Source organism: Artibeus jamaicensis, unplaced genomic scaffold (genome assembly GCF_021234435.1).
Source record: "Artibeus jamaicensis isolate MK-2021 breed Jamaican fruit bat unplaced genomic scaffold, CSHL_Jam_final contig_471, whole genome shotgun sequence".
In the NCBI taxonomy this organism is placed as follows: Eukaryota; Metazoa; Chordata; class Mammalia; order Chiroptera; family Phyllostomidae; genus Artibeus; species Artibeus jamaicensis.
Window position 1 is genome coordinate 2,814,178 of NW_026521850.1, and position 19,043 is coordinate 2,833,220.

At 61.8% G+C, this 19,043-nt stretch overlaps 1 protein-coding gene across 7 annotated transcripts in view; it reads left to right on the top strand.

Annotated features, from left to right (window-relative positions):
- The first annotated feature begins 499 nt into the window (after positions 1-499).
- AK8 (adenylate kinase 8) overlaps positions 500-19,043 on the top strand; it is a 76,524-nt gene continuing 57,980 nt past the window's right edge. For 5 of the 7 annotated variants that reach the window (XM_037158549.2, XM_053667765.1, XM_053667766.1 and 2 more), the window contains exons 1-5: positions 500-621; positions 3,053-3,137; positions 8,178-8,227; positions 10,691-10,804; positions 14,037-14,105. In XM_037158549.2, coding sequence (XP_037014444.2) covers positions 538-621; positions 3,053-3,137; positions 8,178-8,227; positions 10,691-10,804; positions 14,037-14,105 — 402 coding nt within the window. In that variant the 5' untranslated portion in view covers positions 500-537. Of the gene's footprint in view, positions 622-3,050; positions 3,138-8,177; positions 8,228-10,690; positions 10,805-14,036; positions 14,106-19,043 lie in introns of those variants that run through there. The other 2 variants (XM_037158541.2, XM_053667767.1) reach the window with 2 other exon arrangements.

A 19,043-nucleotide genomic window follows, 5' to 3' on the forward strand; every position in this document is an offset into this window, starting at 1 on the left:
TTTCCAGCGGAACCCTCGGCTCTCGGGCCGGCCCTTTGGACTCCCTTTCCACCTCAAATATCCTCCTCTACCTCTCGTCTTCATTTTAAAGATGGGGACATTGGGTCCACAGAGCTTAATGCCCCCAGAGTTAGGACGCACAGGCAGAACTCGAAGCAGAACCCGCCCCCCAAACCCTGGGGGGGGGGGGCCGAGGTGCCCTCGGGGTGTTGGCAGGTGTCTCATAACTGGACGCCCCGCCCGGCGCTTCTTTGGTTTTCGAAGGCCACAGCTGGAAGCCAACCAGGTGCCCCGCGGAGACGCGCCGAGGGGACAGCGCATCCAGGCGGGAAAGCCACTTGCCCAGGGCCGCTGAGCGCCCCGGCGGAGGAGCACCACGGCGTTCAGACCTATTGGCGCGCACCAGTTGCGTCGTGGAGCGGTGCCCCTAGCGACGGCGGTCTGTGGGGGGGGGGGGAGCGGCGCGCGCTGATGACGTCACGTAACGGCGCTCTTAGCGACGGCGGTCACTAGGAAGCGATCGCGCTGTGCTGTAGCATGGATGCGACCTCTGCTCCGCACCGCATTCCCCCGGAAATGCCCCTCTACGGGGAGACGAACCACATCTTCGAAATGATGCAGGTGACCTGGACAGCCTCACCCTGTGGCGACAGTGGGCGGAGGCCGTGGAACCCCTGGGGCGGTACCAGGGGGCGCGCCGGCGAGCGGGCAACAGGGGGTCCACGTTTGTTAGCCCCGAGGTTGCCTAACTTGGGGTGTCTGACTCTTGTACCGCCGTGACCCTGAGGGTTCCTCGATCTGAAGACAGCCCGCCCCTGTCCCGCGGGCCCAGGGAAAAGAAGAGGGGCATGCCGTCCGGGCCAGAATAAGGTCCGGCTCTGCGCCAGCCGGCTGGAGGACCTGGAACAAGGCCGTCCCTTTCCCAGTTCCTCCATGTGTGCAGTGTCCCGCTGCAAGAGGTGGTCTCCGGAGGGCGCCCGCGGCTCTGGCAGTCCCTTCCGTCTGCAGTGCAGGCTTCCGGGCTGGGCAGTGCCCGAGTTCAAGGTGGCATGCCCATCCTCTCAGAAAGCCGCCTCCTGGGGCAGCATCCCTGCGGTTTGGAGAGCAGCGTTTCCCATCCGGCCCTTCCTTCTCAGGGCCAGGTACTCCTGGCCTCTCCCAACTTCTCCTCCTTGTTCCTTACCTCGCTGGCCCCCCTCCCTGTGCGACCTCAGGCAGCTCGGTGCCCAGCGTGTGTGTAGGTGTCACTTCTTCCCCTCCTGGAGAGAAAGGCTTTCAGGAACTGTCCAGCACTCAGATTCTGAGGGCCAAGGGGAAGCCGGGGCCCAGTTTCCAGAGCATTTGTCTGCTGCTCTGGGTCTGCCCCACCCCCCAGAGGCTTCACCCTGACCCCTGCAGCCATTTGAAGCTGACCCGCACACAGGAGAGCAGAGCTCAGTGTAAAAACCCTGAGTCTCCGACTGTCCAGCAAACATAGGCTTCCTTTGGAGGGTGCTAACTGACGAAGGAAAAAGACGGAGATCTGAAATTGAGTGACCAGTCTAAGTAAAGAAAATGGCGAGCTGAGTTGCAAGTCCTCAGGCATGGGGGTGGAGGGTAAAAGAGACCAGGGAACACCCTGGTCTGCCCGAGAGAGCTCAGCACGTCCCCACCGTGACTGTTGGAAGGTGCAGCCCCAGAAAGCTCAGTCCAGCAGCTCCAGTCCTGTCATTGCTCCCGCCACGGTTTTTTACCATTTCCACTTTTATAGTAGTTTTAGACCCACAGGAACCTACAGAAAGTAAAGTTCTGGTGTGCCGTTCCCCTCGCTCCCCAGTAATAACATCCAAGTAAACAACAGCACGTTGTCAAAACCGGACAGTGAGGGCAGTACAAGGCTGTGAGCCTAAGTAAGGCCTATACTGGACTCCACCCACTTCTTTCAGTGCGCACACCACTCTCTGCGGTTGGGTGGCCTGCATAGGTTCACGTACCTGCCAGCACATTTCCATTGAACTTCACCATTTCTTTAAGTCAGCCCCCTTTCAGAAAATGAAGTAACGTATTCTTTCTCACCCTAAGCAATATCCTTGAAATCATAGGTCTAATGTGTTTCTCCCATACACATTACATATGCTACTATTTAAAAGGGACATTGAGCCTCTTTGGCTGCAAACCGTCAAATGTCGTCTCATGCCACTTCACCAGTGATCTATGACCAGGGAGGCCACACAGCCGTGCAGTTTCCGGCAGGGTTCGGGGTGTGGGGGGCGGGAAGCTCAGGCCCAGGGAAGGACTTGCTGGTGAGTTTTGGAGTAGGCCCAGGACTTTTCCCAGCTCAGTGCCTTTTACTGACCCACACCCTCTGCCCCAAAGGGCTGAAGCTCTCTGCCTGCCCCTGGGGCAGAAGGGGGCTCCTGTTTCGCCTGCCCAGCTCCTCGTGGCTGGTGGGCTCGTGTCTGTGCCTTTTGTTCTGGAACCATGGAGGCTCTTTCCATGGAATTCAAGGGCCAGGCCATCCCAGGACTATTTGGGTATCTAGCTGTCAAATACTCTGCCTCACTGCAGGGGGACTTTGGTGGTAATGACCATGTCCCCGGCAGACATCTGCACTGGCACTTACTGTGATTGTCCTGGGCACAGGGACAGGGTTAGGCAGTGGCAGGTCACACGGGGGCTACAGGAGGGTGCGGCAGGATTTACCCAGTGACTGGTCAGGAAGGTGTGCTGGCACTGAGACCTGGGGACGGGGGAGCCGCCTTTGCTCAGGCTCAGAGGTGCATGGGAAGAACGGAGAGGGCTGGTCTGCGAAGCACAGAGAGGGCCCTGGGACTGACGGGGTCAGGGGCACGGTCCCGCGCAGCCTCTCCATCAGTGCCTCCGCTCACTGGACCAAGTAGCTGCCATCTGGGGCAGGGGCTGGGTCCCAAGGGGAAGGTGTGTTGGTGGGGTACAGTGGAGAGATCAGGCCTCCTAGCTGATGTCCATGGTGACAGGTTGCTGGGCCACCCAAGCCAGGGTGTGGGTGCCCCTGCAGATGTTAATCACCTGGGTGTCTGCCCTGTGCCCACAGAACATGCTGGAGCAACTCCTGATCCACCAGCCCCGAGATCCGATCACGTTCATGATCCATCACCTGCAGCGGGACAATGATCATGGTGAGCACTCTCGCCCCTCCCCTGACTCCCTCCTCCCTCCCCTCCCCTCCCCCTCCTCTCCCTCCCCTCCCCCCACCAGGGAACAGGAAGGCTCTGAACGACTCTCTCCTGCTGTGTGTGGAGGGAGATCAGAAGGGGGTGGGGAGAAGTTTTGATAATTTGGGCTGGCGGTTAATTGAAAAATGCCTTAATTTTGGGGGGAGCACAACTAAAAAAGTCTCTCGCCGAGCTGTTGAAAGGAAAACCTCGGAGTGGCCCGCAGAATCAATGATTAATGCTTCTGCACGCCCCAGCTGAGGGCGCCTGTTGGGTTTAAGCTCTGCGATCATTTGGCAGGTGGAAATTCGGTTTCTGGTCCGCCCAGACAGCAGCACTCGGGCTTTTCCTGCTGGTCGTGATACCGGCACCCGTTAACGAGCTCTGGCTCTCCCCACGCCTTGGCCTGAGCACAAGTGGGGTGGACCCCAGGCCAGCGCTCGCACCGGGGAGTGGGACAGGCCGAGTGGGATGGCCGGTCCGAGGTGCTGGGAGGGGAGGAGTGTCCATTCCGTGTGAGCCTTCGGCAGTGCCGGCTCCTGGAGCTTTGATGTTTCTTTCATCAGAGCAGCGCTGCTTTGAAGGGGCCCCCCAGACCCCCGTGAGACCCCCGCTCGGCACGGCCTGTCAGCCGAGGCCTGAGATGCCCTGTGGTGGGGTTCAGAGGCCTCAGATGAGACAGGATGCTAAGTAGCTTAAAAAAGAGAGGAGTGGGGGAAACTGCAGGCCTGCAGGTGAGCTGGTGCACCTGGCCTTGCCCTTGAGCTGTGCCCTCAGCTCTCTCGGTGTTGGTGCTGGTGTCGGCCTTGGCCACAGAGCACTGGTGGGGTGGGGGCAGGGACAGTTCGCAGAGCTTAGCCAAAGAGGCCAGTGGTGCCCTTTTCTGAGGCTCCGGTTGGGCGTCGACTGTGAGCCTGTGTGCCCCAGGTGCATGCGCAGCTGTGACCTCGTGGGGCCAGGAGGGCCACCTCCGGTTGTCCTCGAGTTCCCGGTGACACTCGCTTTGCTTCTCGGAGACTTGTTCTAAAAGGCCTCCGGTTCACACGTGCGGGCACCTACCTGCTTCGTGGGTGGGTGTTAAACCACCTTCCTTCCTGGGGGGCCGGGAGCACTGCTGTGGGGCCCAGCACCACTGGCAAGGCCAGGGGACTGAGAGGTAGAAGGGTAAAGCAAAGTGACAGCAATGCTCAGTGGTGCCCTCTGCTGCTGGGACGAGGTCCTGTGTGTCACCCCTCTCTGGGACCCCCAGGAACCTGGGCAGGAGCCGAAGGACAGCATCGCCAACCTGTTCTGCTCCGTGGCTCTCCAGTGGGTGGGCCGTGGCATCCAGACCTGCACGGCGCAGCTCAAGCGGGGGCGGCCCCCTTCCTGTCCTGAGGAGCCACAGGCCAGGTTTCTGCCCAGGTGCCGTCAGAGTCACTGGCTGCCACACCTTGGGTGGCAGCTGAACTGCTTAAGAGCGAAGAAGAGGGAATTTGTGGCTTCCCTCCCAGGCCCAAGCCTCCACCCCCAGTGAAGCAGGCAGAGGGGAGGCAGGGAGGGCACCCTGCGTCTGTGGTTTTCTAGAAGTGGGGGGAGCCTATTCTAGAAGAGGACAGGAGGCGTGGGGAGGACCCCTGACATCCAGCGAGCATTCCCACGCCCTAGGCCGGGGCTCAGATCCTCCTGCCTCCTCCCAGCTGCGTGGTGGCTGGAAGCCGGGCTCTCAACTCTCTGCTTCCTGGGCCTGGGTGTGGGGTGGCCTGTGGCTGGTGGGGAGGGAGGGAAGGCTCTGGACTCATCCCGTGAGTGAGCACAAGGTGGGGAGCCACCCGCACACGGCTGGCAGCCCCTGCCCCGCGAGGGAAGCAGATGTGGTACAAAGTGAGCATTTAGAGTAGCCCAGGGCTATATTAAAGTGGGCGACGCTGTGTATAATGGCGTGTTCCGTTTTTTATCAAACGTTTGTCCAGGAAAGCTGTGTATTAGGGCTCTGGTAGCTGAGGGTTTTCTTGTGAATTTTAAATCGTGCTCCTAGTTAAACCTCAGAAGGATCTGTGGATGGAGAGGGGTTTGAATTCCTTTGAAGTGGTTTGAAGAAGTTGATTACTCCTGGCAGTCAAGCCGCCTTTATGACACTGTCTATAAATAATTACTCAGGAGCAGGGCTGCAGTTTCACGGTGTTAGATTTCAAGGAACTGAAATTAATCAGACAACCGTGTGGGAGCAGTTGAGGGCTGAGGATGTTCCCTTGTAGGGCGCGTCCAGAGACGCGCACAGTGTGGGTGTCATGGGGGCCTGGACGGGCTTCCGCAGCCTCTGAACCCGTTGCTTGGCAAGACGAACGTGCCCCCTGGGAGTCAGCTTGCCCCCACATGCCCTTGTCCTCCGTTCCGCAGCCCTGGGCCCCTCGGGGCGGAGGCCTTCGGGGAAGCTCTGGCTGGAGGGGCAGCGGGAGCCAGACCGTGTGCCTGCGCCTTGCCCTCCCTCTGGCTTTGCCAAGCCGGCCTCCTCCCCAGGGCCCACACGCTCTTTGCTTCATGCAAGAGGCCCTTCCTCCCGCCACTGCGCTCCTCGCTGCTCGGACACTGCCCCCCAGCCTTACGTGGCACCTCAGCCCCTCTCTCTCCTTACCCCCTCACCTGACCGCAGTCCCCAAAGCCGCTTCACTTCCAGACTCTGTCTGTCAGCAATGTCTCCCGTGCTGAGGGGGCGCTCATCGGGGGAGGGCCCTGAGGCCTCGCCCGGGTCCCAGGGCTCTGCAGAGAATGGGTGGTGTTCTGAGGTCGCTGGTCAGGGAGGGAGGTGCTCTCCCTGGTGGCCCCGCTGGGCCTGGCCCCTGGGTGACGGATGGCACGTGCAGTGTCTGGGGCCCAGCACGGCAGTGCTGTGTTCCTTGCACCGCACCAGGCGCTGCTGTTCCTGGTCGGGGGGCCCTGGGCCTGGTCCTGCCCGTGCAGGTTCTGTGAGCCCTGCTGGCCCTGGATTCAACCGCTTCCTGTGGCTTGCTCCCCCGAGAATGCTGAGTGGCAGAGGGTGTCTTTGTCAGGAGGCAGCCCTGGTGATGACGAAGGTGACACCACTCAGTGACCATAGAAAGAGAGGGGACAGTGGCGGAGGAGGCACTGCAGGCCTCGCCGTGCATGTGGCTCCTCCCAGTGCTGGCCCTGCCGTAGACCAGCCTGCCGTTTGGTGGGGGACAGTGATGCCGCCGCTGTTCGACTGTGGCACATAAGTTGGGGCGCAGTGAGGAGCACAGTGCTGACGGGAGCTGACTGGTGCGAAGGTGGGGACAGGGAAGCGCCTTCCGGAGGAGCCGGGCGGCTCCTGACCAAGGGAGAGGGGTTGTTTGGGGCTGCCGGGCGGTCTGCGTCCCCAGGGAGCGCCTTCCGTGGAGGTCACGGCCCTCCAGGTCCTAGAAGACTTAGAGGGACACAGAGCCCTGTGGCCACAAGCAGAGTGGACACACGCAGCCAAGCCTGCCTTGGAGAGCGCTGAGCTGGAGCGTCGCAGCACATCGTGGCAGGCGGCCAGGCAGCGCCAGGTGCTCTGGGCCCCCCTTATCCCGCCTCCCTGCCCCCATGCCCTTGACCCACGTCACCACCCCCAGGGGCATGTCACCTGCATCTCACCCACAGCTGGGGCTCAGGACCCAGAGTGTTCTAGAGCGGTCAGTTGGCGACACACAGGAACCACGTGGCAGCAGAAAGCTGGGGAGCGCTGGACGTCCACCGTGTTCTGGAGGAGAGAGCAGCTCCATGGTGGGAGGCAGGCAGCGGAGGGCGGTCTCTGTCAGGCTCGTCCACTGAAGTTAGCCTGGGACTGTCCCCAGGGGCCCCGGCCCACCTGGCTTTTCTCGGCCCCAGACAGCCTGGAGCAGAGCAGGGAAGCGGGGCTCAGAGAGTGTTTGTGGAGTGAATCTCAATGATTTTGAACTTCCCTTCCACATTTTTCCTGGAAAAGAGACGGCGTGGTGACTTTGGGCAAAGGCCCCTCAACCCAGCAGCTCAGCTGAGTGTGGTGCTGACCTTCCCACTGCGGCCCAGTTGGCCCCTCGAGCCCCTTCTCGGTGTCCCTCCCAGACCAGGGGTCATGCAGGGCTGTCCTCTGTGTGAACGGGTCCCCTCCCAAAGGCCTGGCAGAGATGAGCTCTGCTTGTGACGTCAAAGGCCCAGCTGAGCTGGAGGGAATGTCTGTCCAACCTCCCCAACCTCTGTTCTTGCCCTTCCATCCCCACCTTGTGGAGGTGTGGCCATGGTCAAGTTGGTGGACAGTGATCCCTCCTCCGTCCAGTCGCTGGGACCTTGTCCTGCATTCTAACCCAAGCACAGAGCTTCCACACTCTTTCTAGGATGCTGGCCTTTTCCGGTGGCCAGCGCTACCCCCCACCCCGTAGACTGGTAGCCCGGCGGGCACCTGCAGGGCCAGGGCCAGGGCCAGGCCGGGGAGCAGTCCAGCCAGGCCCCGCGCAGGGAGGAAGCAGCCGGGGTTTCTGTCTGCATGGAAATGCCGGTGCTGGGGACAAAGCCTTCCCATCTGGGGTCTTATAAATCTGGCCCACACCTTGCAGGCTTTGCCCCGTTATTTCCCTCCGTAACATGATGGGGATACAATTTGCTAAATAAGAGGGCATAAATATTAAAGAAAGAAGCCTCGAAGGTCAATTTACATAAAATACAGCTTTATTTGAGCGCCTGTCCCCAAGACAAAGTCCCTGTTTAAAATGCTTTATGGTGTTTGAAATCTCGGTTGTCCCCGATATTTATTGGTTTGGCAAGCAAGTTACCATGTCCGTGTCCCCTTGGAGACGGGGACATAAACCGTCTCAGAGATCGCTCACCTCTCCCAGCGCAGAGAGGGCTCCTCGGCAAGGGAGCGCGTTGCGAACGGCGGGGTGACAGACGGGCCTGTCACATGCAGAAAATGAGATCTGGGGAGGGGAGGCGTAAATCCTCCCAGCGCAGGCAGGCAGGGGGGCCGCTCTGTCTGCCAAACGGTGACTTTCGAATCTTCTTACCCTGCAGTGCCGAGGATCGTAATACTAGGTCCGCCCGCCTCTGGGAAAACCTCCATCGTAAGTGCATCTCGTTTGGCATTGTGCCCCCCACCGGCGCTCTGTCCTGCGCAGCTGTGGGGAAGCCGCCCCCTCCAGTGTCCATCACAGCCGCCTGTCCCTCTTTTCTCTTCTTTTTTTTTTTTTTTAGATTTTATTTATTTAGAGAGAGGGGAAGGGAGGGAGAAAGGGAGAGAAACATCAATGTATGGTTGCCTTTCATGTGTCCCCTGCTGGGAACCTGGCCTGTGTCCTAGGAATGTGCCCTGACTGGAAATCCAACCGGCGACCCTTTGGTTCGCAGGCCCATGCTCAATCCACTGAGCCACACCAGCTGGGGCTTGAGCTTATTTCTTATTGCAAGAGGCTGTGTGTGTTCACAGTAGGAAACCTAGAAAATACAAAAAGAAAAAAAAAACAACAAAAAACTGACCCCGAAACACGATTCCCCAGCCATCCGGAGCCTCGCCCTGCTTGGCCAGGCCCGGATGTGCCGGACGTGCCGGACGGAGCTGCCCGGCGTCCTCGGCTGCAGGGCGCTGCCCGGGCCCCTCCGTGGGCCTCAGGGCGGCCGTGGGGCAGGAGTGCTGACCAGGAAGTGGGCGTGGAGTCCTCAGACTTGTTCTTGAAATTTTGATGACGAACCAGCCCAACCAATCAGAAAAGCGGGGATACTCAGCCCCCTAGTTGCTTCGGGAATCTGTCCTTCTGCCACGCTGCTTCGACGGCGCTCGCTCCACTTTGAAGACGGCACGGCCTGGAAGACACAGTGAGTGCCTCGCTCCTCTGTCCTGAAGCTGGTGAGCTGTGGCCTACCTGTGGTTTCAGTCCTTAAGCTCCTTTTTCTTTTTTTAAGGCCCAGAAACTTCTTAAAGTTCTCATCACCTGAGATGGCCCTTTTTCTGTCTTTGAAAAGCTTGCCCGCCCTGGCTGGTGTGGCTCAGTGGATTGAGTGTCGGCCTGCCAACGAGAAGGTTGCGGGTTCGGTTCCCAGTCAGGGCACATGCCTGGGTTGCAGACCAGGTCCCCAGTAGGGGGCGCGTGAGAGGCAACTGATCCATGTTTCCCACACGTTGATGTCTCTTTCCCTCTTTTTCTCTCTTCCTTCCCCCTCTCTATAAAAAATACATAAGTAAATCAGTCTTTAAAAAAAGCCTGCTTAGCCTCAGTCCACTGTCCCTGCGTCGTCCGTGAGCCCTCATCAGGGGCCTGGAGGGTGCAGTGGGCGGTGCCCCTAATTAGCTGGCACTCAGGATGGCCAGTCCATGCACAGAAGAACGCACATCTGCTCTGCGTCAGCGTGTGTGGCTGTTCTACGCCCCTGCCTGCCTGTCTGTCTGCCTGCCTGTCCATCCACCTGTCAGTCTCTCTGTCTTCAGTTCTCCACTTTGTTCTGCAGGCTCTGGCTGTCAGCCTCCGGCGCTTTCTGCACCCCTCCGACCCTTCCAAGCACAGGGCTCCCTGCCTGGTGGGGGCCAGCGTTCCCAGGGCGCTTCGTGAAAGGCAGGCTCCCGGACTCTCCTCCAGACGCCCCCCCTCAGCATCTCCTGGGGAGGCCCTGGAGCTCGTGGAAAGTACCCCCTGAGATGGCACAGAGCTTGGGACCTGGGGTGATGGGACCTGGGGTGATGGCCCCTGCATGAGCCAGGCCCCCGGGACCGTGCTGAAGCGGAGTCAGCGGCCCAGCGGCCCAGCGGCCCAGGGTCAGGACGTGCCTCTGGCAAAGGGCCTTTGCCGTGGAGATAGCCCACATGCTGGGCCCGCTCCCGCCCTCCCTTGCTCTGGCTCTTCTCTGACCACAGTGCGGAATTTAGGAAACCTGGGCCACCCGAGAGTAGAGACCTCCTTTTGTCCCCCCGACCTGACTGTCCCATGGGGTCGTGGCCCAGCAGTGCTCCGCTGTTTCTCCAGTCCCCTACCGCCTTTCGGTGGATTTGCCGTCCGTCCCAACCCAGCCCCCGCCCCCTGTCTGGGACGTGCAGAGTCTAACTTTGCACTCAGATGATACACAGTAACATCCGAACAGAGGGCCTCAAAGGGCCGTTTGCTGATAGCGCTGCCCGCTTGTCCGAGTGGGGAACAGAGGGAGTGTGTGCGCACAGAGGAACCCTCAGTTTGTGCGTGCCCAGGGCCCTTCAGGACCTGCTGCCAGAATGGTCAGCAGGGGAAGCTGGGCATCTGGGTCCTTTCCCTGCATTTCCTACTACAGCTTCCCCTGGTTCACAGCCCGTGGGCCCCAGGCTCAGAGAGCCGTGTGCAGGGCAGCCAGCAGCAGCAGGGCTGCCAGGTGGAGGCCGCCCTGGTTGGAGAAGGGGGCTGCAGGCCGAGCTCCCTCGCTGGAGTGCCTCGTGGCCTGTCTCCTTCGGGCAGGAACCACCCCGCTCCCCCGCGGCCCGTGTGCCCCTGCAGGACCCGGCAGGGCCTGGGCAAGCTGACCAGCGCCCAGCGTCACAGCCTCCACTCCATCTCTGGTCCTCTCCGCAGGCGATGTGGCTCTGCAAACACCTGAACAGCAACCTTCTCACCGTGGAGAACTTGATAGGGAAAGAATATTCCCCTCTGGCCGCCGCCGCCAGGAAGCATTACCAGAAAATGAAGGTAGGACTGGCCCCGAGGGGGACGGCACTCCTGGGGCCCACCCCCCACTGTCCCCGCAGCTTCCCGGTGCCTGTTGGGCTCGGTGGGAGGAATTGCTGGGGAAAACGAGGCACAGGCGATGTGACAGAAGGAAGGGGAGAGCTCTTAGAGGGCACCGGGCTGGTGGGCGCGGTGGGCGTGGCTTCAGAAAGAAAGTGGGCGTGTCCTCTGCAGATGATAAACTCTTCAGGGTGCTGGGGGCAGGCTTATTTCCAGGATAAAGATGAGTTTCTCAGGTCTGTGGAATTCTGTGGAGAGGAGGGAGTTGGAGGAAGTGCCTCCTGGGTTTCATAGGCTAATTACCAGCATATTTTGGACTAGAACGAGCACTTTCACGGGTGTCTGGTGGGGGGCTCTGCTCTGGCAGCTGCAGTGGGGGGGGGGTGAAAGGCCGGGACTCGGGGCTGAGCAAGGCATGACAGGTTTGGAGCCAAGGGGCGGAGGTGGGGGCGAGTGGCCTTGGTGAAGGTGGTGCCCACCAGGCCGGGCCAGGTGCTCCTTTGCTGTCGTGTGTAAGTCGTCTGTGGGTTTGGAGTCCTTTCTGCACGTGGACAACACCGCAGACCCGACACCCCCTGTCAGTCTCGGCTCTGCACTCGCTCGGACGCAGGGTTCCCGTAGCTGCTGCTGCTGACCCAGACTTCTCCGGGGTGGGCATTTCCACATGGCTTCTCAAGCGCTCCCTAATCACCCCCGGCGCGCCCCGGGAACAGCCAGGGCGGGCTCCCCCTCTGCACCTCTGGGCATGTCCAGCCAGTGGGGGATCCCAGGTGCCCCACAGCGAGCACAGCCCAGAGCACGGGGCCCAGGACTCCCCAGAGCCCAGGCTGGTCTGACGCTCAGTGTGCTCAGGACGTGCCCCTGGGCCCTGCAAGTCCTGGGGCAGCTTGGGCCGGCGGCAGAGGCAGGGGCTCCCTGCAGGGCACCTCTGTAGCGCTCAGGCCACGTGCCACAGAGCCCACCAGGGCAGGGACACTCCTGAGGACGCCCGGGCTTCTGGGGACAGGATGGGGGGCAGCATTGTTGTTTGTTTTTAGCTGTTTACAGCGAAATGTGTGAAGACGCTCAGAAGCAATGGGGCGGGTGTAGGGCCCATGCACCCGCCGCCCAGCCCCAGCGCCCCACTTCACGGCAGCCCAGTTTCACGACGCCCCCAGCCGCCGCTCTGGGTTGTTTGAGAGAAGTGTGTTAGGCTGTATCTGCTGGGGGACCGAGTCTGGCCAGAGAATGGCCAGACTGGCACCTGAAGTGGGTCTCCGATCCCCAGCCTGCAGCAAGCTGGGGACTGGCCCTCTGTCTACAGTGACCGGCCTGGCCCGGGGGCAGTGGTCTGCCACTCAGACTTGGGGGTCAGACTGTGGTCCCTCGGACCCTCAGCCCCAAACGCCAGAACTTAATTAACAAGGGCCAGCCTCCCAGTTTTTGTCCCCACCTCCCCTTACGACCAGCCAGAGAATGCTTCCCTAGCCAAGTCCACGGGACGCCCGCCCCTTGGTGGCCGCCTCGGCTTCCCGGGCCATCGCCTCCACCAGGACACCCCCGAGTACCCTCTTTCCCCACTGGAGCGCCCTGGGCTCCTCAGCTTGCCGTGCATCTCTGCCGGCCCCTGGACGTGGCCGGCCCCTGGCCAGAGCCCATGCTGATGAAAGGGCCTTTGGTGCCCTTGTGGGGCGGCTTTCATTTCCTTCCTCCCGCCGAGACCCCGGGACGTCCTTCATGGAGTTCCAGGGGCCTCACTGAGGAAGCCCGCCCTGGGCTCTTCGGTCAAACCTCGCCTCCTGGGCCCCTCCTCTCGACTCCTGGGCCCTCCCCCTGCCGCCCCCCGGCCTGCCTCTCAGAGCCCAGAGAGCTTCTGCCACACTGTCCCCGTGAGTCTGCTCGCTCGGGCAGATGGACAGACAGGTGGGTGACCCTGAGCAGCCGCAGAAACTGAGAGCCGTCTGGAAAGGGCTCTCTGCTCAGCTCTTACTTGAACGCCAGTCCAGGGCCGCCCCCAGCAGAGCCCTGGGGGGCGAGGGGAGTTGGCCGGACTGGGGCCTCTGCTCCCCGCCCCCCAGCTCTGCTCCGACAGAGGTTCGTGCTGCAGAGGAAAGTGCCTACAACACCCCAGCCAACATCGCCCGAGGGGACACGGGGACGCCAGGGCCCTGAGACTGGGCCTGGGAGTGGGACCGCTTTGGCCCGAGTCATTCCCGTGAGAGGGCCCAGTAGCAGAGCAGCCAGGGTCTGGCCCTCTGGCCCTGCTGCCTCTGACCACCGGTGTGCTGTTCGGGCCTGGGGACGGCCGCCTCCAGGACAGCCCCCAGGGTTCTGCTGGGCTGGTAGGGCAGGAAAAGCCCAGGTTGGAGCCCACGCAGCCGGTGCTGCCCTGGACGGCACGGAAGCAGGCTGGGTGTCACTTTGTCACCATCGGCATGACAGGGGGCTTCGCTGGGCTCTGTCAGTCTGTCCTTGGTCCTCCCTGAAAGCCAGGTCTTGGGGCCGGGGTGGGAGAGCGTGACAGGGCCCTGGAAGGAGGGCCCAGTTCCCGCAAAGGCGGTTTGGCTGGACTCCGCTGCCCTGTGACTCGTCAAAGCTGGCGTGGCATCAGGGTACCTGTCACGAAGACGGCACGGCACCACACTCCCCCGCCCCTGGGGACCTGGAGTCTTTGAGGCCATGTTCTCTGGCTGGTGCACTGCCCCCTCCCCCACACCCCTGCACCGCCCACATCCCCACGTCCCAGGACCTGCATGAATGCCGCCTCCCAGATGGGTGCTGTCAGGGGAGGGAGAGGGGTCTTGGCAAACTGGCCTCAGGCGGGGACAGGCCCTGGCACCCTGGGTGTGGAGTGGGCGCCAGGTGCAGGAACGAGCACCGGGCTTCTGTCCACATCCGTGTGTGGCCTTGGGCAGGGTCAGGAGGGCTGCCTGCTGGTGGCGGGGCTTGGGGCGGAGTCCCAGAGGGAACCTGGAGGCGCGGGTGGGCCTGGGGAGCCGCACCTGGGTGGGAGCACAGGTTGGTGTGGACACGCGGGGCCATCAAGAGGTGGCCCGTGGGGAAGGAGCTCGGGGGAAGGGGGCGGGGCAGCGGGGGCAGGGACCCGGAGGAACTGGGCCCGCGGTTCTCAGTGGAGCCCACGGCCTGCCAGCTCTGTGCCCCGGTGGACCCAGCACCCAGGCTGGGCCTCACTCTGCGTGTCTCTTCCCTGTAGTCCGTGCCCAGCACGCTGCTCGTTGGGCTGGTGGAGGAGCGCCTGAATGAGGAGGACTGCAAGCAGCGGGTGAGCGACCCTGCGGGGAGGGGACCCTGCGTTGTGTCAGCTGGGAGGCGGGGTGCTGTTGCCGGAGGGAGGGAGGCTGAGCAGCGTGTGTTCACGTCCTGAAGGGGAGGTGACCGGAGGCCTGCGGAGAAGGGTGTGGCGGACAGACCTTGGAGGGAGGAGACAGGAGAAGGTGGAATCTGGGGTGTCCGCCAGGGCATTTGCGGGAAAGAGCTGGCCCGTCCCAAGGGGTCCCAGGGGCGTCATAAGTGAAAGCACAGCTGTGGGGGCAGGGTGGGGTAGAGGGTTAAGGCAACCAGCAATTCAGGGCGCTGGGGGCCCTGGACCTGGAGGAGCAGAGGGGAACCCCACACTCTCCATCCATCCTCTGGTCCCCTGCAGTGCCCTCTTTGGAGGTTGGACCAACGGCTGCTGGCCCAGGATGTGCTCATTCGGCCGTCTGCAGTGGCACCTCCATGCAGCCCAGCAGGCCTGGGTTTGGAGCGCTTCCGGGCTGGCGAGCTGTGGAGCTGCTGGGAGGGAGAGGGCGGCACTCAGCGGACACGGGAGCCCCGCGCCCTCCCCACGCACTTCGCCCTGTGTCTCGCTGCCCCTGGCTGTTCCCGAGTGATAGCTGTCACTTCATGCACTTCATAGTAAACCCGTGACCTAATAAGTGAAGTGTTTCTCTGAGTCCCAAGCTGCTCTAGCAAACCAATGAGCCCCGGGGTGGGGGTGGGGGTGGGGGCAGGGGCGTGGTCCTGGGCACCTCTGGTTTTCGGAAGCACAGGTGGCTGTCATTACTGAGTGCCCTCTGTGACCATATCGGGCAGCATAACTGACACTTGGCCGACTCTGTGCCACTTACGCTGACGTCTAGAATGATGGGACTTGTCCATGTTGTTAGTTTTGGTGGCGGGACTACCAGCCTGACGAGGGAGGCCTGGGGCCCGGGCCTGGCACATGCCCACAGGCGGGCGTACTGTGCGGAAAGGCTGCGATGGTCACCGTGTGCACAGTGACAGGAGCCCGGGGGCCTTTGTCATTTAACCTTCATGCCGGCACCGTGCGGTGGGGCTGTGGTTGCCCTGGTTTAGGGTGCAGCGTCTCAGACTGGCGGGGTCTCGCTCCAGGTTCCTCGGTCTGTCCCCAGCCCAAGTGGCCCGTGGAGCCAGGCTTTGGCCACTGTCCTCATCTTGCCCATGCTCACCATGTCCCTCTGGGCAGGGGTCCCCCTTCCTGCGGCCTCACCGTTCAGATGCCATGGTTACCTGCAGAGTGAAGAAATCGCCCCTTGCTTTGTTGTGCATTTCCACTGAGCCGCAGGGGCGTGGGAGCCCCCCTCGCCCCTTACCCCTCGTTGGCTGCGGAGGCAGGCCTGGAGTGGCGGCGAGGCTGCTTGTTCTGTGCTCTGGTTGTTCAAACACAAGACAAAGCCTCATCCAAAGTAAACAGGCTTTCCTGCTTTCGGGAGGAAAGTGACACACATGCATATTCATTTCTATGGTAATTATTGTTATTTAGGCACATAGGGACCAGAACCGGTAATTCAGAGCACAAAGAAGATGCAGCGGAGGGTGTTCAGGGAGAAGTCGTGCATTCGTAACCCGTCAGGGCTCCGCGGTTAATGCTGATTTTTCCCTCTCGGAGTAATGCAGTCTCTTTGAAGAATTTCTTTGAAGTGACCGTCAAATACATCAGAATGAGAAATCTGCACTTCGCACGGGCCTCTCGGAGGGAGGAGGGCTCTGCCTGTTGGGGACCCCTTGGCCTTTCTTAGGGACAGGACAGCCATGTTTTGAAGTCCGAGGGTGCGAGTCCTTCACGGCAGTTGTCCAGGGCACGGGGGCTAAGAAACTGGACAGGAAACTTGGGAGGAAAGGCCCTGAACCGCGGGGGTTCCGAGTCTTTGTGTGCGCGCTCCGCTTGTCTGGATTACTAAGCACTCCCTCCCTCCTTTCCCGGGCCCCCAACCCAGCTCCCCACCCCTCCCCAGGCCCGTGGCCTGTTGCCGCAGAGGGCTCCCTTCAGGATGGAAGGGATTTAGCTCCTGACTGCAGCACATTCACAGGGTTCAAATTCAGAAGTTCCCAGGTCCCCTGTCCCCCTGTCCCCACTACGTGGTCCTTCCCCTGGAGGTGGCTGATGTTGGCACTCTCTTGAAAAAAGACTATTTGATACACAGAGAAGTAGTTTTCTTTTTCTTTTTTCAAGATGTCCTTTTTTTTAGAGAGAGGGGAAGGACTCCACCCCAGCAGACCAGGGAGAGAGCCCCTCCCTCCCAGCCTGTGCAGAAGGCTGCCAAGTTGGAGAAGCCCATGGTGGGCAGCCAGGGGTGGGGCCGGACCCGAGGGCAGCCCCCCGCCAGTGAGAAGCCAGAGCCTTTCTCATGCACCTGCGTGATGTGAAGCTGCTCTTCTCAGTCCGACCTCAGGGGAGAGTGCGGCCCACCGACCCAGCAGCCGGGGAGCTGAGCGGAAGCATTCTGACCTCGGCCCGTGGACATGTTGTGTTACGCCCCTGAGAGCAGGCTGACTGCCACTCAGCCGCAGAGGACATGCTACCTGCTCTTCTCACGGCTGGAGGTGCCCCTCCCCCGAGCTGGGCAGCTGCATTCCAGTCCCCGGTCCCGGGTTCAAGTCACTCCTCAAGGCGGCCCCGACCACCCTGAGCAGCCCCGGGCGAGGCCGGGTTCCTGCTGCCTGAGCTCACAGCCTCCCGCTTTCTCCTCCGGACTTGAACTTCCACAACTGTCATTCGGAATGTGAGTCCTGTGAGGGTGGGGACCCCGTCTGTCCCATTCTGCAGAACCCCCAGAACCTCCCACTGCACCTGGCACGGAGCCCAAGTTGGGAAATGTGGACGGTGACTCCCGTTCGGCGCCATGGGGCGATGACGTCCCGCCTGCCCTCACTGTGGCCCCGGGACTGGCTCGGGCAGGCAAGTGTCTGGCTAAGAGAGGCAGAGGAAGTGTCCCGGTGGTGGCCACCCTGCTGCCCAGCTGTGGGGAAGAAGGGAAGGCGCGGCCGGGTGGTGAGGGCTTGTCTGGCAGCGGGAGTTCTGGTCCCATGGACAGGCAGAGGCCGCCAGGCAGCAGCGACGTGATTTATGGGTCTGCAGGTGGCTCAGATTCCCCACCCGTGGCCGGAGCTGTCCCCCGAACCCCTGAACCTGTGGCGGCAGCCAGGGAGGAGGCAGCGGCCCTGCGGGGAGAGGTACCTAGACTGTGGTGTGTCTCTGCAGAGCGCCCTGTAATTCAGGCGGGCGTGCGGCTCCAGGCTGCGCAGCGCCCAGTTCGGAGCCAGGCTGTCTCGCCCTCCCGACTGGATGAGATTCCGAAAAGCCAAGGGCTTAGCAGTGGCCCGGCCCTGGGAGGCGTGGTTGGTGAGATGGGATGTAAAGAGGCTTCTGCTCTTTAGCAAGTTCAAAAACGAGTGCCGAGCCCACCGCTCACGGGGCCAGCGATCTGGTTACAGTGAAGCTCAGGAAGGGGAACTGGCAAGGCCAGAATGAAACCCACGCACAGTGGGGGCGGGGGCAGAGCTGGTCCATCGGGGCAGAGACACGAGTGGCACGTGGGGTGTGCCGGGCACCGCACCGGCTCTGAGGCCCTGTCTGAGTCCTTACAACCATCCACGGGTTTTCTAAAACTAAGGCTTATGGGCACCTACTGTGCACCAGGGCCTGTTCTGGGTCACGTCGGGGACAAACGGAGCAAGGAAGCAGGCAGGCGCTGTGTTTCCCGGGGCCACAGCTGAGCAGCCAAGCACCAGAAGCCCACTGTGGGTCACCGGAAGTGCGCGTGAAGACCTGGAGGGAAAGCAGACCTCCCGGAAGCCCATGTTCAAGGCGTCCGGCCCCACATGGCCCCCACTCCTTGTGGCGTCCAATGCAAAACTTGGACCTCACCCCCACATTCCCAGTGGGGCAGGTCTCTGATCACATGGTCACCCCCCACTTAACAGTGTGGGGCTCCTTTATTGCACATCGAATGCAGACTTATACTTCGCGTCCTCAGATCAACTTTTTGATCTTAATTCACATTGCGGAGACGCTCAGTTACTTCCGGATGAAGGAGGAGACAGGGCAGCGCACTGAGACTGTGGAAGCAGACTTTGAATTTCCTTGGCAGCTTTCTAGAGTCTTCCTTCCTTTGATGTTTGGCCGCAGACGCGTCCCTCCCCTTAGAACGGAGTCAGGGTCCCACCATGGCGGTGCGGACGGAGCGGGGGCACGCGGTGCGGAGGCACCAGCTGTGCGTTTGCTTTGTCCTTGTGGCATCACTAGGCTGCCATTCGTTACCCCACTCTCCTCCGAGGAGAGGAGGGACACAGGGTTTGCGGGTGTCGCCCCAGCCTCTGCCAGGCCTGGGGGGTGTGCTCCTCCCCTACAAACACGGCTGGGACGGAGAGTCAGAGAGGAGGTCAGAGCCTGCTCAAGAAACCTCTGGCGTCCATCGCAGTGAGGTGGGGGGTCTGGGGCCTGGCTGGGCGCAGGGTGGAGTCCGATGAGCACCCTCATGGGTCCCTGGCTTGCGGGTGTCTCTGGACCCCACAGTCGGCTGATTGGTGTGTTGCAGGGCTGGTTGGTGGCCATGGGGCCCGTCAGCGAGCCGAGCAGACCCAGGTGCCCGTGGGCAGCAGAGTCATGTGATGTCTCATGCACCCTCTCAGTGCCGTCGGGCGGAAAGGTGGGGGGTCAGAAACGCAGGGCAGCGCCTGACGGCCGAGCTGCAGAGGGACGGGGAGCGTGGCACTGTGGAGGTGGGCAGGAGCAGGGCAGGACCACGCCGTGGGCCCTCACCCTTGGCAGCGCTGACCCAGAGGCCGCAGCAGAGGCTGCTCTAAGAGCCGAATGCCCTGCGGGGGCGTCCAGCAGAGAGCAGCGGCCCCTTGAGCTCTGTGGTGGCGCTCAGTCAGCCCCAGGAGCGTGGGGTGGGCACCAGGCTAGGGAGCCAAG